The sequence below is a fragment of the Macrobrachium rosenbergii genome, chromosome 14 (genome assembly GCF_040412425.1).
Source record: "Macrobrachium rosenbergii isolate ZJJX-2024 chromosome 14, ASM4041242v1, whole genome shotgun sequence".
Lineage (NCBI taxonomy): Eukaryota > Metazoa > Arthropoda > Malacostraca > Decapoda > Palaemonidae > Macrobrachium > Macrobrachium rosenbergii.
The window spans coordinates 43827271-43841441 of NC_089754.1; the positions used below are offsets into that span (position 1 = coordinate 43827271).

Sequence of the window (14171 nt, forward strand, 5' to 3'; positions counted from 1 at the left end):
CAACAGTCTGGATTCCAATATTAATATCAACAGAATAACTGAAAAGTTATTATTACTCTCAGGGATTCGCCATGGGGATGAACTGCCTTCCATTTCCTATCCTAGTTTCCTTGGAACACCAACTTCCGAGGAGGATTTGCTGGTCAGTGACTTGTACACCACACTGTGGACTAAGCTTTGCCAGGATGAGGTAAGTTATGACAATGGAACTGTGAGTTTTTGATATGCCTCTACAGATCTAGTGCTAGCGGGACCTAATGACACGGGCTCAGGCTATTAGCAATGAACTTCTCTTGGTCATTTTATGGTTTCCATATCAATTAAAATATATATTTTGTTCCCATAAAAAAAAGTTTTAGAAAGCAGAGAAAATATTTAAAAAATAAGTTTTCAATATTTCACATAGAATTTGAAATCACTCCCTAGTTCGAAGTACTGTAACATATAGATGACAGTAACAACTTGTGCTACAAAGTCATCGTTTTGCCTGGGAATGACATCAGTGTTGAGTGCTGGTGGCATATTGAGTTCCTATATCAAATGATAGCCTAACTTAAATTCTCATTGCTTTATTTTTTTTTTTTCAGAAACCCAACACCTGACGAGTCCTTGGGATTCATCTGGGAACAAACAAACAAGAATGACTTAAAGAAGCTAATAATAACAGCAGAGCTTCTTCTTCAAGTGGAAATTGATACAAACGCTATAGACAGAGCCTTCTGGGAGTCCCTTCCTTTAAGAATTAATGATCTCTTAAAGGCATAGCTACATAATAACTTTACTTTCTTTTGAAAATAAATTCCCATACCTAATATTCATGTTAGTTTGTAGAAACAATCTGTAGATAGTATCCCAGAATAAAGGTTATATTTTCTTATGTTAAGGTGCTTGCTCGGAAATGCTAACTAAAAGTCCATGTGACACCGCATGTATGAAATATGTCCAAAACACAATGGCACAGTGAAATCCAAATTTCATAAGATGTAAAAATGGTGGAAACATTACGACAGCACTAGAGTTTGAAACTGTCATCCCAGCCGATTTTGATACACTCAGTGACCTCAAGTTCTGGTCACACAGGCAATGACGCATAGGAGCCTATTTTTTTTAAATTGAGCAACTGGGTCTTGTTCGACAGACACGTCATTCTTCCACAGACAAATCATTGTGCTTAGACATACTTGTTCGCAAAATGAGAACCGTAGACGAATAAGATACTCAGTTATAAGACAGTTAATATTACTGCCATTAGTTTATATGCAACTGGCAGTCAGTCATTTTTTGTACTTTATCTTGGGAACGAAAACTATGTTCACATACAATAATAGCCGTAACGACCTTGCTTCATGAGGGACAAGGGCATTCATTGATAAGATACAAGTATTTTCGTCAAAACTTTTCCTCGATATTCCCTGATCATATTAACTATTGCACTTATATAACCAGTTTCATTAGATCTTGGGTATTAAATTTATCTTTCTGTTATTACTACACACATGGGTCGTTTCAATCATCAACGATTTGTTGTACCATCTACGGATTCACATACATACATACATACATACATATTTCCAGATCAAAATTCTTGCACTTAGATTTGAAAATGCAAGTATTACAAATAGATGTTTTGTCTACTTTTGTACCGATTGTTTGTACATACTGTTACAAATATACTTATATATGTATATATATATATATATATATATATATATATATATATATATATATATATATATATATATATATATATATATGTGTGTGTGTGTGTGTGTGTGTGTGTGTGTGTGTGTGTGTGGGTGTATGTGTTTATGTACATATGTATCAATATGTATGTGTGTGGGTGTTTTAAAGCTTAAAACACGAATAAAATTATGTAAAAACCTGTTGTTTCAAGTGCTAGAATCTGACCATGAACAACTTAAAAACAGCTTCCATGAACTTTCATGAGTCATAAATACTTTCGTATTGCTGGAACAATTTTGAGGAGTTCGTATCCAGCCAGCAGACTGATACAAGGTAATCAATTAACACTGCAGATGAAAATAATTCAGGGCCAGAAAGGCCTGGCAAATACCTTGATTCATTTCTCTATCTTAAAGTAAATACATCACTAAAGTTTTCAAGATATCTTTGTTCCTTGCTCTCGTAGACGAGAAGATGTGCACCAGGCTACAGAATAAAAAGAAATACAGGATGAAAAGTGTCGAAAAACTTAGTCATTTCATTCATTTAAACTTATATATTGTCAGCAAGAATACGCTGCCCCAATCACCTCTACATCCCACGAAATTTCATTCTTCTAAATATTCAAACCTTTTCGGCCTCAACCTTTCTACCCAGTATTTCCACTGTCCTCTCATTCTCTTCTCCCTTCACTCTTCTTTCTTTGTTCATGATCAACCAACTTGAATACAGTCAAATCCATCCCTTGCACCGTACTTTCCCTTATCTTTACAGTTTATCACCTTCTACATTCTCCTCACCCTAAAAGCACATTTCACAAATGCGTTGATTGATTACTCGAGAATTTGAATCATTTATAAACAAAAACACCACAGCTAAAAATAATCATTTATCTGATAAAATATATAAAAATGCATAAGTTCGCGTTTTTTTTTTTATGCTAACATAAACAAGTTTTTTCTGCAGATATACGCAAATGAATTTACTGATTTTTTTTCAACTCGTGAAAATAATCATATGTATTCTTAGATAACAAGAATGAAAATCTCCATGGATAGAATATTTAAGCAGCTGCAATTCTTTGATGTGCATCATGGCATTATCCGACATCCTCAAAACAGTAAGTAAATTAATGTTCGCAGTTTCCTCGTCGACTTACCGTCGCTGAATGTGCAAGGTTACATTAACATGCCACATCCCTGATATCCTTTTATCATGTATCTATGTATATATATGTATACATATATATATACATACATACATATATTACACACACACACACACACACACACACACACACACACACATATATATATATATATATATATATATATATATATATATATATATATATATATATATATATATTTACTTTGAGTGACTAGCATTGCTATGCATCACCTACCTACTAAGTTCACACATACATATATACAATATATAAATATGAACTTAGTAGGTAGGTGATCACATAGCAATACTGTACTAGTCACTCAAAGTATATATATATATATATATATATATATATATATATATATATATATATATATATATATATATATATATATATATATATATATATATATATATGTGTGTGTGTGTGTGTGTGTGTGTGTGTGTGTGTGTGTGTGTATGCAAAAGACCATTAAAGATGACATGAAGAATTCCCCATAAATCTCTTCCTCTAACGGACCTCTCCAAAGAAGACTTATGACAATTAATTTGTACCTTATTACAACGTGAAATCGTTTCTGAAGTGGTGCGTTGCAAGATGAAACTGTTAGGAGATATTCTTGGCAAAAGTACATCCTATACATACAGTAGATCAACGGATAAATAGATGATTACCTACATCATTGTTAACAGCAGTTACGGAGTTTCAATGCAGAAGAGAGATCGTTATGTTTGCAAGCAGACGAAACCAAGAATCAAATGAAAGTTATCGCTTATTCTGTTACTTCTGTTTCCACTGTCATTCCCACAACAATGGATAGTCCGTGGTAGAACTTCATTCAGCAAAATGCAGATGCCTCGCAACTCGTTAGTTATTGTTTTCTGTTACAAGTGCTCAAATATACTACTTTCCAGTAGCCATCAAGTTGCACAAAGGGAAAAGACAAATGTCCTTCTAAAAGCACTGCATGAGAAGCTAAAGAATGAGGTTCGGGAAGTTTCTGGTGCACTATGTAATGCACTTACACGAAGAAGGTCATAAAATGACGAAGAAAGAGTTCATAAGATTGTAAAAGCCCTTGATGCTTTTATCAGATGCTGCAACTTTTTCTATTGTGGCCCGTGGTGATTGTTTTTTCCCCCATTTCTTCCTCTGATAACTTGGAAAACGGTTGGAAGAGATTATCATGCACACGTGTCTCTAGAGTAGGTAAGAAAGATTGACTTCGGAAAGCTCAAATGCAAATTTAAGAATGAATTACTTCTTAGTACGGTGTACCAGCGTCTTGCAGAGGCGTACTAACAGTTTTACACATTACGTTCTACAGGATCATGATTCCCATTTTTCGATTATAAATTAGTAAAAAGTGGAATCTTCTTATTGTGAAAATTTCTGGACACCTGCGATTGATTAAAACAAGTGCGTTACTTACGAATCCTGACATTTAATTAATACCGGTTCCTTAATAAACTGATATTGCATTACTGATCACGCCAAACTGGTCGCAAGCACATTAACACGAAAAGGATTACAGATGTATAAAAAAATATATTCGTATTTTTGCAGTGCGTCTCATCCTAACTCTCTACGTGGCTGCGGCCTTTACGACAGCCACTTTCACGCCGTTAGAGCATCCGGAGAACGAGGAAGAGCTCTATGACGTTGGCGACCTGGTGGTGGTGGAAGTTGCCCAAGGAAGGATCGTCGGCGAGGAAAGGATACAGTCCGATTACATATACCATTCCTTTCAAAGGATTCCTTACGCTAAGCCACCGACTGGAGAGAGAAGGTTCAAGGTAATCAGCGACTGTACTTCATTACTAGAACATAAACGAACATGAATCGTTTACTACCCTAATACTATTCTCCTTGCATTTTAACACATTTTTATTAATTTATTAATTTCTTTTTTTTCTTTTTCAAAGCGTGACATCTCTGTATTTCCCTCTATTTCCTCTTACTTCTTCCTACTGAACACCATATTCTTTGGGAGCTTGAATTTCATGTCAATGGCCCTGTGAGTTTGTTCTATACGAATAGGTTTCATCTTCTGAATAATAATAATAATAATAATAATAATAATAATAATAATAATAATCACTTTTCCACTGACGTCTTCAAAATAGATGAAATACGTAAAGGGATTTCTTATACAAATTTGCCATCGCTATCATGGATCCGTTTACCCATAACAATGTTGAACGCTGTAGAGCCTATCAGCTTTAATATTTGAATGATAACTATCTATATATGCTGAAGAAATCACGATTAGGACATTCACAGGCAAACACAAAATACAATTCATACTCATTACCATTATCATTAAATCCCTTTCAGGATCCTGAACCATCAGATCCCTGGGAGGGCGACCTAAATGCCACATTAACTCCTCCGAAATGCCCCCAGTTCGTCGTCATGGGGCATGAGGACTGCCTTTACCTGAATGTCTTCACACCGTCTGTGAGTCTGAGACTAAACAGTCATATAAAAGCCTATGTTTTCACTAGTTCACTTAACTTGGATGGAAAGTGAAGTATGGCTTTAGCTATTAAAAAAAAAAAAAAAAAAAAAAAAAGTAAATAAAATCATAATTCAGTTAAAAGTGATTTTATTACTGAGGGAAACACTTTTACAACTGAATTTATATCTGTTACTGAATTTTTTTTTTCAAAATCAATCTAAACTTTAAATTACGGTAAGTAGTGAAACTGCATATAAATTTTATCCCGCATATAAAGGCTGTACATCTTTACCAATATTTTACTTTTACTCTCTAAATGAGGCTTTATAACATCATCTTAAAACTGAAAGAAGAGGCGCAAGACTAACTAAATCTTGAAAATTCAAATATTTTTTTATATGGTACGAACTGTAGAGGTGATTCACGACAAATTTCCAATCTGATCGTCCCTGAAGTATGCGTAAATAAACACCACAAATGATTAATACCATAAATTATACTGTCGCCATGTGAGAAATAATAAAACAAATAAAAGGGTTTTTGTGCAGCAGCATGCCTAACCTTCATGGCAATACGACAGTCAGTTAATCGTTGCAATTTGCTCATCTTTTCAATTGCGGGGTATCAGCGCCACGAAATCATGTCATTCACTATGTGAATATTTGCATGATCGATTATGGGAAAAAATTACATTAACTTCTACGAAGAACGACCGACTCATTCTTCTCATTTTCTGGACTTTATATAATGTTTATATTCACAGCCATATATTTTTTCTGAGGGTAATGTTTGCTTTCAGGTTCGTGAAACCCTTTTCACGACCAAAGGACAATATTATGCTCATATCCATATGATTTTTTCTGATCAAAGGACAGCATAGGTAGACTGGATCCACTGCCTGTCATGTTTTTCATCCACGGCGGTGGCTATTACCTTGGATGGTCAAACCAATACCGAGGAGTTCACTCGCTGTTGCGGCATGACGTCATCGTAGTCACAACGAGTTACCGGCTTGGAGTCTTAGGTAATTGCAAAGGGCTCCAGCCCTATCCACATACCCTATAGTCTACTGCTTATTATTATTGTAATAATGAATAAGCGCAAACTACTTTTTTTCCCCTGAAGCCCACCGGGATTGGACTACTGGGCTATGGCAAAGTGTTGATGTTCTAACGACATCAATTCTGATCTATAAATAAGGTAACATAATGGGCATCAAAAAAATTACTCGTGATAGTTCAAACCTAAAGTCACTGGAACTCCACGCCATGCCATAGTTAATATGTTGCAGATGGGTGATGTTTGGATGGATTCCCTGTCTGTCACTTGTTTAAAAGACCTTATATCCCATAGTAAAAACGTCAGTGTAAGCCTGCTTAGGTTTTTAAGACTTAATACGTGCGGCATTTGATATGCTATTATCTTTATAAACATATATGGTTAGCTTTTATCACTGATTGATTATTTTGTGCTTATTTCAGTATAAATTAATGACTAGTCGTTGCAGGTTCATTTCATGTTTACTATGAACTGGCACTGCAAATTTATATAACATTGCTGTTTACAGATAAATATGGCCTTTACTAGCACAGAGTTCTGCTGTCATAATCACGAAGTAATTTACATCAGTGTTGAATAAAAATGAAAGAGGAATTAACATTCACCTTAACATCTCTGCAGGATTCCTTTCCACCGAGGATTCAGCAGCGCCCGGAAACTTAGCGTTAAAGGACCAGGCCCTCGCCCTCCGGTGGGTCAATGAAAATATTGCAGCCTTCGGCGGAGACGTCAGTAGGTTAGTGTTCATTTGCTCCAGAGGCTTTAGGGCCACAATGGGATCCACTCGCGCTCGTGAAGTAAAAATTTTTTCAGCTGTAACACAGATATAAGAAATTTGAAATAAAATCATTATTATAAAAGAGGAATAGGTATACTATACAGGAATGCCAAATTTATAGATCAAAATTAAAAGTTTCAGAAAATATAAAATTTTCTAAAACTCGTTTAAAATTTTCAAATGTGTGATGAGAGGATGTAATGACAAACTATGAGGTAACGCTACCTGTCATAACTTTATCAACAGTATATACAGTATATATAAGTTATATCCATGTCTTTCACTTACACTTTCAATGTTAGACCTCCTTTATAAATTTAACATACTGTAAAAAAAAATTGCTTATGATATCTACCTCTTAAGTTCATTCTGCCTGCAATCACTTATGAAGTAATCTTATTCTCCTTCATTCTTGAAACTATTCTTGAGATTCAGTACAATCTTGTTGTTTTTTTCTTGAAAATAATGTTATCATTGTTTTTCTTGAAAATAATCTTATCATATTTTGTCTTTTAGAATTACCATCTTCGGAGAGAGTGCTGGCGCTGCCTCAGTCCATTATCATCTACTAACACCGTCATCCGCTGGTTAGTTAGTATATATAATCCCTAAACTGCTTTTTTCTTTCATCGGCCTTGACTGTGAAGGGATAAATCAAATTGGAAACAATTACATCAATTAATAATAAGAAGAGGAAAGCTATATATATATATTTTTACTGGATGTTTCCTTCCTAAATATCCCATTTTAAAATATTTGCATTCGATTCTTCTGTATAAATAATATGAAATCAGAAAATAAGAAAACAGACTACGATAATACATACTGTGTTATGTATTATCTGTGTTCTAGAGAAAGATTAACATTTATACCTACATTTAAATATATATACATAATATATATATATATATATATATATATATATATATATATATATATATATATATATATATATATATATATATATAATATATATATATATATATATATATATATATATATATATATTTGTCATAACACTCCATACAGTGAACGCTGGAATGTTCAAGTCTAGAAACCTGTGATGAGGGTGAAAGTGAGACGGGAGTTAGCTTGATTTGGTTTATATTTTCAGCGAGGGTTTTCAGGGTTCAATTTAGCGCTCTGACCTGAACCTGACTGACATCCTTTGCCTCTGAATTTTACCTTTGCAATCAATCAGTAAAATATCTGACTTGCAATGGAAGAATATTAGGGGCGTTTTCTGATAAAGAAGGGACTAGTTTCGTGAAAACCCACTGTAGCTGTAGGAATAGGCAGCGGATTTTGTTCACTGTGATGGGTCACAGCAGGTTGAAATAGCAGTTGGGCTACCAATCTCATATACCAAATATTACTGAGAACAGAATAGGTTAACACCTTCTAGAAACACCACTTGTATGTTAGGGAATCAGCCAGCATTCGATTGAGTGTTCATAGTAGGCTTTTCAAATTCTACCACAACTTTGTAAACAATTCTGAAGGAAACATGGTCAACCAGTATTATATAATGTCATGTTCTTAATCATTAAATCTGTCTCAATTTTCCTATTTTTGACAAGTGAGCTGAACACAATTACTGTAGAAGTAAAGGATATTTTCAAAAGATGGTATATAATTAGAAGTCAGCTATTGTTATCTTTCAGTTTGCTTTCATATCTTGAAACAATAATAAAATTAGTGTATGGAGAACAATACAAATGAAAAATATCCCAATTCAATCAGGTCTGTTCAGCGGCGCTATCATGCAAAGTGGATCGGCGCTTGTTCCTTGGGGTAGAGGACGAGATTTCAAGAGAGTGGCGGAACAAATTGGAGGAAGGTACGCCCACCAAACGGCCTGTTAAACACAAGTTTTGCTGATATCATGGACTTTTTATTTTCCATAAGAAGTAACTATGTTCGTTCCGAGTCAAATTAATATTAAAAAAATTTACTAGACTTCTGCTTTTCTGCGTGGCACACCAGCTGTCATTTTGTCGTTCATATTTGTCTAAAAAAAACATTAAATTTTTAAATTCACAAAAAACGATTAACACAGATAAACAATTTTTTCCTTTTAATTTATCATTCACAGTTTAACTTCTGGTTATGTATCTATGGGTTGTGATCTCAAGTCAGTGTTTCCTTTACCCCTTGATATTAACTTTTCATTTATATTTATCGCTCAGGTTCAACTGTCCGACTACATCTAGTGATGAGATGATTGCATGCTTGCAAGAAAAGGATGCCCACCTAATTGATGAGCAATACGCTGAGTTCATTGTGAGTATCTGACAGAGTAAAACTGGATCTACTACGACTACTACTACTACTACTACTATTACTATTATTATTATCGAATGAAATTGCTGCATCAGCTGCATTTAATTTGTATAGAGTCTCCTCTATTTTTCTAATTATTTTTAGAAAGATCAAGAAGACTCTATACAAATTAAATGCAACTGATGCAGCAATTTCATTCAAAAATACCTGTTTAAAAGAGGGTCCTCCGCCGATATATATTATTATTATTATTATTATTATTATTATTATTATTATTATTATTAGATATAAGTTCTTTCTAAAGTGTTTGAAAGTTTCAACAGTATTTCTAATTAGAATATTCCATAATTTTTATAACAGTTGGGTATGGAGTCGTGTTAAGATTTTTAGTGACATTCGATCACTTTCCAACCAATAAAAATTATATATGACTATAATTTATAGCATTCCACGTTGAATTCTATTTTGTCTTACATTTAAATTGGAAAGCCTAGCAAATGTTACCAAAACATAATACATTATGGAACAATGTATGGAATATGACCTGGGCTTAGACGTAATATGTACACTGGAACTTCTATACCAGTGCTTCCTTGAATATTGAAGAGGTTTATGTCTATTAAAACTGGCGTCACAACATCTAGGTTATTGACGCCGTTTTGAAGAGGAATATATAATCATCAAATTTGTGTTCAGATGTTTTTTCAATTATTAACTTTTTTTTTTACTTATATACAATATTTCTATGTTTTCCTTAGGTTTTCAATTTCCAGCCATTTTTCTTTGCCCCTCGCGTTGATGGAGACTACCTTCCAGACGAGCCAGTAACACTGGTTAAGGAAGGAAGATATCATCATGTACCGATTATGGTGGGAGGCAACAGAGATGAAGGAGCATTACTTGCACAAGGTATGGAGGGATGGCAAAATTTAGATAAAAAAAAAAAGTTCTTGTGTTAATTCCATTCTTATTTTAAATTATGACAACTTGACGATCTGCTGAATAATTAAAGCGCCTGAAATCATCTGCTGATAATGCCGGTATTATTCCGGTAGACTTTACCAAGCTTAGACAGTATGTAAGAAACGCAAATAACAGAATCTAACGTAGCTCTTTCTTCTTTGCCTAGAAATGTACTGGGACAGAACAATAATCAAAGCTTTGATAGAGGACTTCCCTAAGAATGGGCCCGCTAGCCTAGAGCTTTATGACGACGAAGACCCATTGAACACATCCACTGCAGCCTATAACTACTACCTCGGAGGCCTAAACTTCGAATATGAAGATCTTGGCAACGTAACTAAGGTAACACCTGGACAGGGTACTGACTTCTCTTGGAATTTAGTAACACAATCATTTGTCATTTACCTTAGCTGATATTCCTCATATTCCTGACATTACACGATACGATCTTTCGTTAACGTGTATGTTCTTATTCTTTGGTCTATTTTCACAGCGAATCAAGTAATTATTAGGAATTCTACCCAAATCCATTAGTCATGAAAATTCTGGTACATGTCAAAAGCAAGCTTGTCAGTTATACAAATGGGAAGTTTGTTTCCCCTCTAATAAATAACACTTTTCCATTTCAGTTGTATACGGACAGGCTCTTTGGAATACCAATCGACTGGTTGACGCAAATTTTAGATGATCAAGATGAAGTCTACAGATGGGAACTTAGACACAGAGGTCAAAATAGCATCATAAACTTTCTCCCGTTTGTAAACAGAACTCTCTCTGACCCATGTAAGCTCACTTTATCAGCCTTCAGGTGTAACGGTGGTGTCACATAAATGTTTGTTTGGTTTTCTTCTGTTTTTAGTAAGAGACCCTTACTGGAGAAATGTTCCAATATTTTAATTGCTTTTGAATCTAAAAACTATTAAAATCTTTCAAGTAGTTTATATTTAGAATTTTTTTGTTGCCACCGAATTGTATAAAAATAAAAACGGCATTGAATACACAAATACTAACAAATCCTTATGGATAACAAGACATTGCAGTCAGTACTAATATCAAGAGAAAAATACAAAAAATTATTATTATCTCCTCAGGGATTTGCCATGGCGATGACCTGTATTACTTCTTCCATCCTAGTATATTTGGAACACCGACTACCGAAGAGGATTTGCTGGTCAGTGATTTGTATACTACACTGTGGACTAACTTTGCCAAGACGAGGTAAGTTATGACAATGGAACTAGGAGTTTTTGATATACCTCTATGGGTCTAGTGCTAGTGAGACCCCAGTGACACGGACTATTTCTAATAGCAGTAAACTTGCAGTTTTCAAACCGTTGAAAATGTAGTTCTCATAAAATAGTTACGGAAATCCAATGAAATATTAAAAAAGTAAGATTTCATTAATTCACACACAATTTCAACTTATCGACCAATGATAACCAATATTTTCTGGAAAGAGCCATCGTTTCGCCTTGAATGAAAGCAGTGGGGATCTACAGAGTTCCTCCATCAATTGGTAACCTTACTTAAATTCTTATTACTTTTTTACAGAAACCCAACACCTGACGAGTCCTTGGGATTCATCTGGGAACAAACCAACAAGAATGACTTAAAGAAGCTAATAATAACAGCAGAGCTTCCTCTTCAAATGGAAACTGACATAAACGCTATAGACAGAGCCTTCTGGGAGTCCCTTCCTCTACGAATTAATGATCTCATGAGGGCATAACTGCATATTTTTTCCAGATGTTCACTTTGTTCTTTTGAAACTCAGTGCCCATACCTAATATTTATGTGTGAGCATAGAAACTATTCACAGGTAACATTCCAATATAAAGGTTACATTTTTCTTTGGTCTGGTGCTTGTTCGGAAATGCTAACTAAAAGTCATTTGACACTGTATGTATGAAATATGTCCAAACCACAATGGCGCAGGGAAATTTAAATTTCACTAGATGCAAAAACGGTGGAAACATTATGACAGCACTTCGAGTTTGAAACTGGCATCCCACCCGATTTTTGACACCCAGTGACTTCAAATTCTGGCCTCACAGGCAATGACGCATAGAAATGTATTTTTTCAAATTGAGCAAATGAGTCTCGTCCGGGATATACGACATTCTCCCCACAATTCGTAAAGCACATATATTTCTCCCAGGAAATTTTACGTGATCGGAATCATTGGGTTTAAACCCTTACATTACTGTCCTCTTGTTTTAAGAGGATCTTTGACAAATACATCAAAAGAAGTAGCATATTCTTGTTCAGATGGCCTCGGAATGAGGAATTAAGCTTATTTTGATTCTGTCACCCAAACGTCCGTCACTGTCATTTTTCTTGCTCGCTTGGGGCCTGTGAGTGATCATTTTCTGATGTCATAAACATGGCTGCTCTTTATCGGTAATGGGGCGATAAAAATCTTTCAGAGGATTTTGTAATTTCAAAATTTGCATTGATATTTTTATTTTCTTTTACCAGTGTCAAATTAACTCTAAATTAATGTATTTCAAGTTTAATGGTCTATCCACTAAAATAAGTAAGCATATAAAATTTATTTTACTTTGATTTATTTAATGCCAGCCATATTTTACTCATTTCTTACATTATTAGCAAACTTTCAATTCCAAGTTTCATGTCGAATCCATTAGGAGTTAAATGGAATGCAAAATAATTCAAGCAATTTCAACAGCACTGGAAATATTTTATTACGAAGCTTACCCTCCCATGGGTCTGCATCGTTTATATACGCAGACCCAAGAGTTATTTATGTTCACAGTGAAAATTAAGGCTATATGATAAGTAAAAAATAATAAATATTTATATATACACTTAATTATATCACTACGATAGACATTTTGTTATGATTCACTACCGAAATCAATAACTAATTCTGTACATGATGCTGACAATAAAGAAAATTCAGTTTTACCTGCCTGATTTTTCTTTTAATTCTTCCTCCTCTTAGCTGTCTCCTAGAAAACGACCTAGTTGCTAAGTTAATACAAAACGATTCAATATTACATTTTTTATGACATTTGCTTGCAATTAATTTCAGCCGTGTACTTTTGATTAGCTGTAAAAAATTAGATCTGAGACGATGAAACTTGTCTAAAATCTTGTCAAAACCATAAAATCTAAGTAACTGTATCAATTCATCGATAATTTGAAGTCGATGGCTTTCAATAATGGCTATCGCATTCCATTTCTTTTGCCATCTACATAAAAACTTCTGAAGATGTCATTGATGAATAAAAGTGAGACATATTACCATATCCTGAAGCAATATATAACTAAGCGTTTTTTAGAGTAGCATTCACGATTTCCAATCGATACTGATGCTTGACTCTTTCCTGGTGTCTTCAATGATGCAACAAACAGCCACTGTATGAGTTTATGACTATAATTAATGGTCATTACAACTCTACTCGGACTATAACCTACACCAAATTTCAAAATGTACATCTAACCGACAAAAACAAAATGCTACGAACTACAGTAGTTCCTTTTGTTAGAAGCTACCTTACGTATATTTCAAAGACTCGACTTCGTTTTTCAAGTAGAGTCATCTTCATCTGTTGCCATTTTTTATTTTCCTTGAACAGACAAATAAATTACAGTAACGCACTTGTATCTTGCTATGTCATCATTTTAACTGTAACAGCGTCTGTAAGATTTTACACTGACATTACTGTTGTCATTGTTGATCGATGTTGGGTAAACGGGAGAATTAGTTGACATTATATCAAAATAATCTGCTTATATAAGACCCGCTG

The 14171-nt window shown here is 34.3% G+C and overlaps 1 protein-coding gene across 1 annotated transcript in view; it reads left to right on the top strand.

Annotated features, from left to right (window-relative positions):
• The window catches only part of LOC136845543 (venom carboxylesterase-6-like), a 24669-nt gene extending 11343 nt beyond the window's left edge, over positions 1 to 13326 (top strand). The window contains exons 7-20 of the mRNA XM_067115724.1: positions 63 to 190; positions 2713 to 2803; positions 4421 to 4650; positions 5192 to 5314; positions 6186 to 6339; positions 6996 to 7110; positions 7669 to 7739; positions 8896 to 8992; positions 9342 to 9435; positions 10194 to 10344; positions 10565 to 10740; positions 11028 to 11181; positions 11490 to 11616; positions 11950 to 13326. Coding sequence (XP_066971825.1) covers positions 63 to 190; positions 2713 to 2803; positions 4421 to 4650; positions 5192 to 5314; positions 6186 to 6339; positions 6996 to 7110; positions 7669 to 7739; positions 8896 to 8992; positions 9342 to 9435; positions 10194 to 10344; positions 10565 to 10740; positions 11028 to 11181; positions 11490 to 11616; positions 11950 to 12127 — 1889 coding nt within the window. The 3' untranslated portion in view covers positions 12128 to 13326. The remainder of the gene's footprint in view (positions 1 to 62; positions 191 to 2712; positions 2804 to 4420; positions 4651 to 5191; positions 5315 to 6185; positions 6340 to 6995; positions 7111 to 7668; positions 7740 to 8895; positions 8993 to 9341; positions 9436 to 10193; positions 10345 to 10564; positions 10741 to 11027; positions 11182 to 11489; positions 11617 to 11949) is intronic.
• The last annotated feature ends 845 nt before the right edge of the window (positions 13327 to 14171 follow it).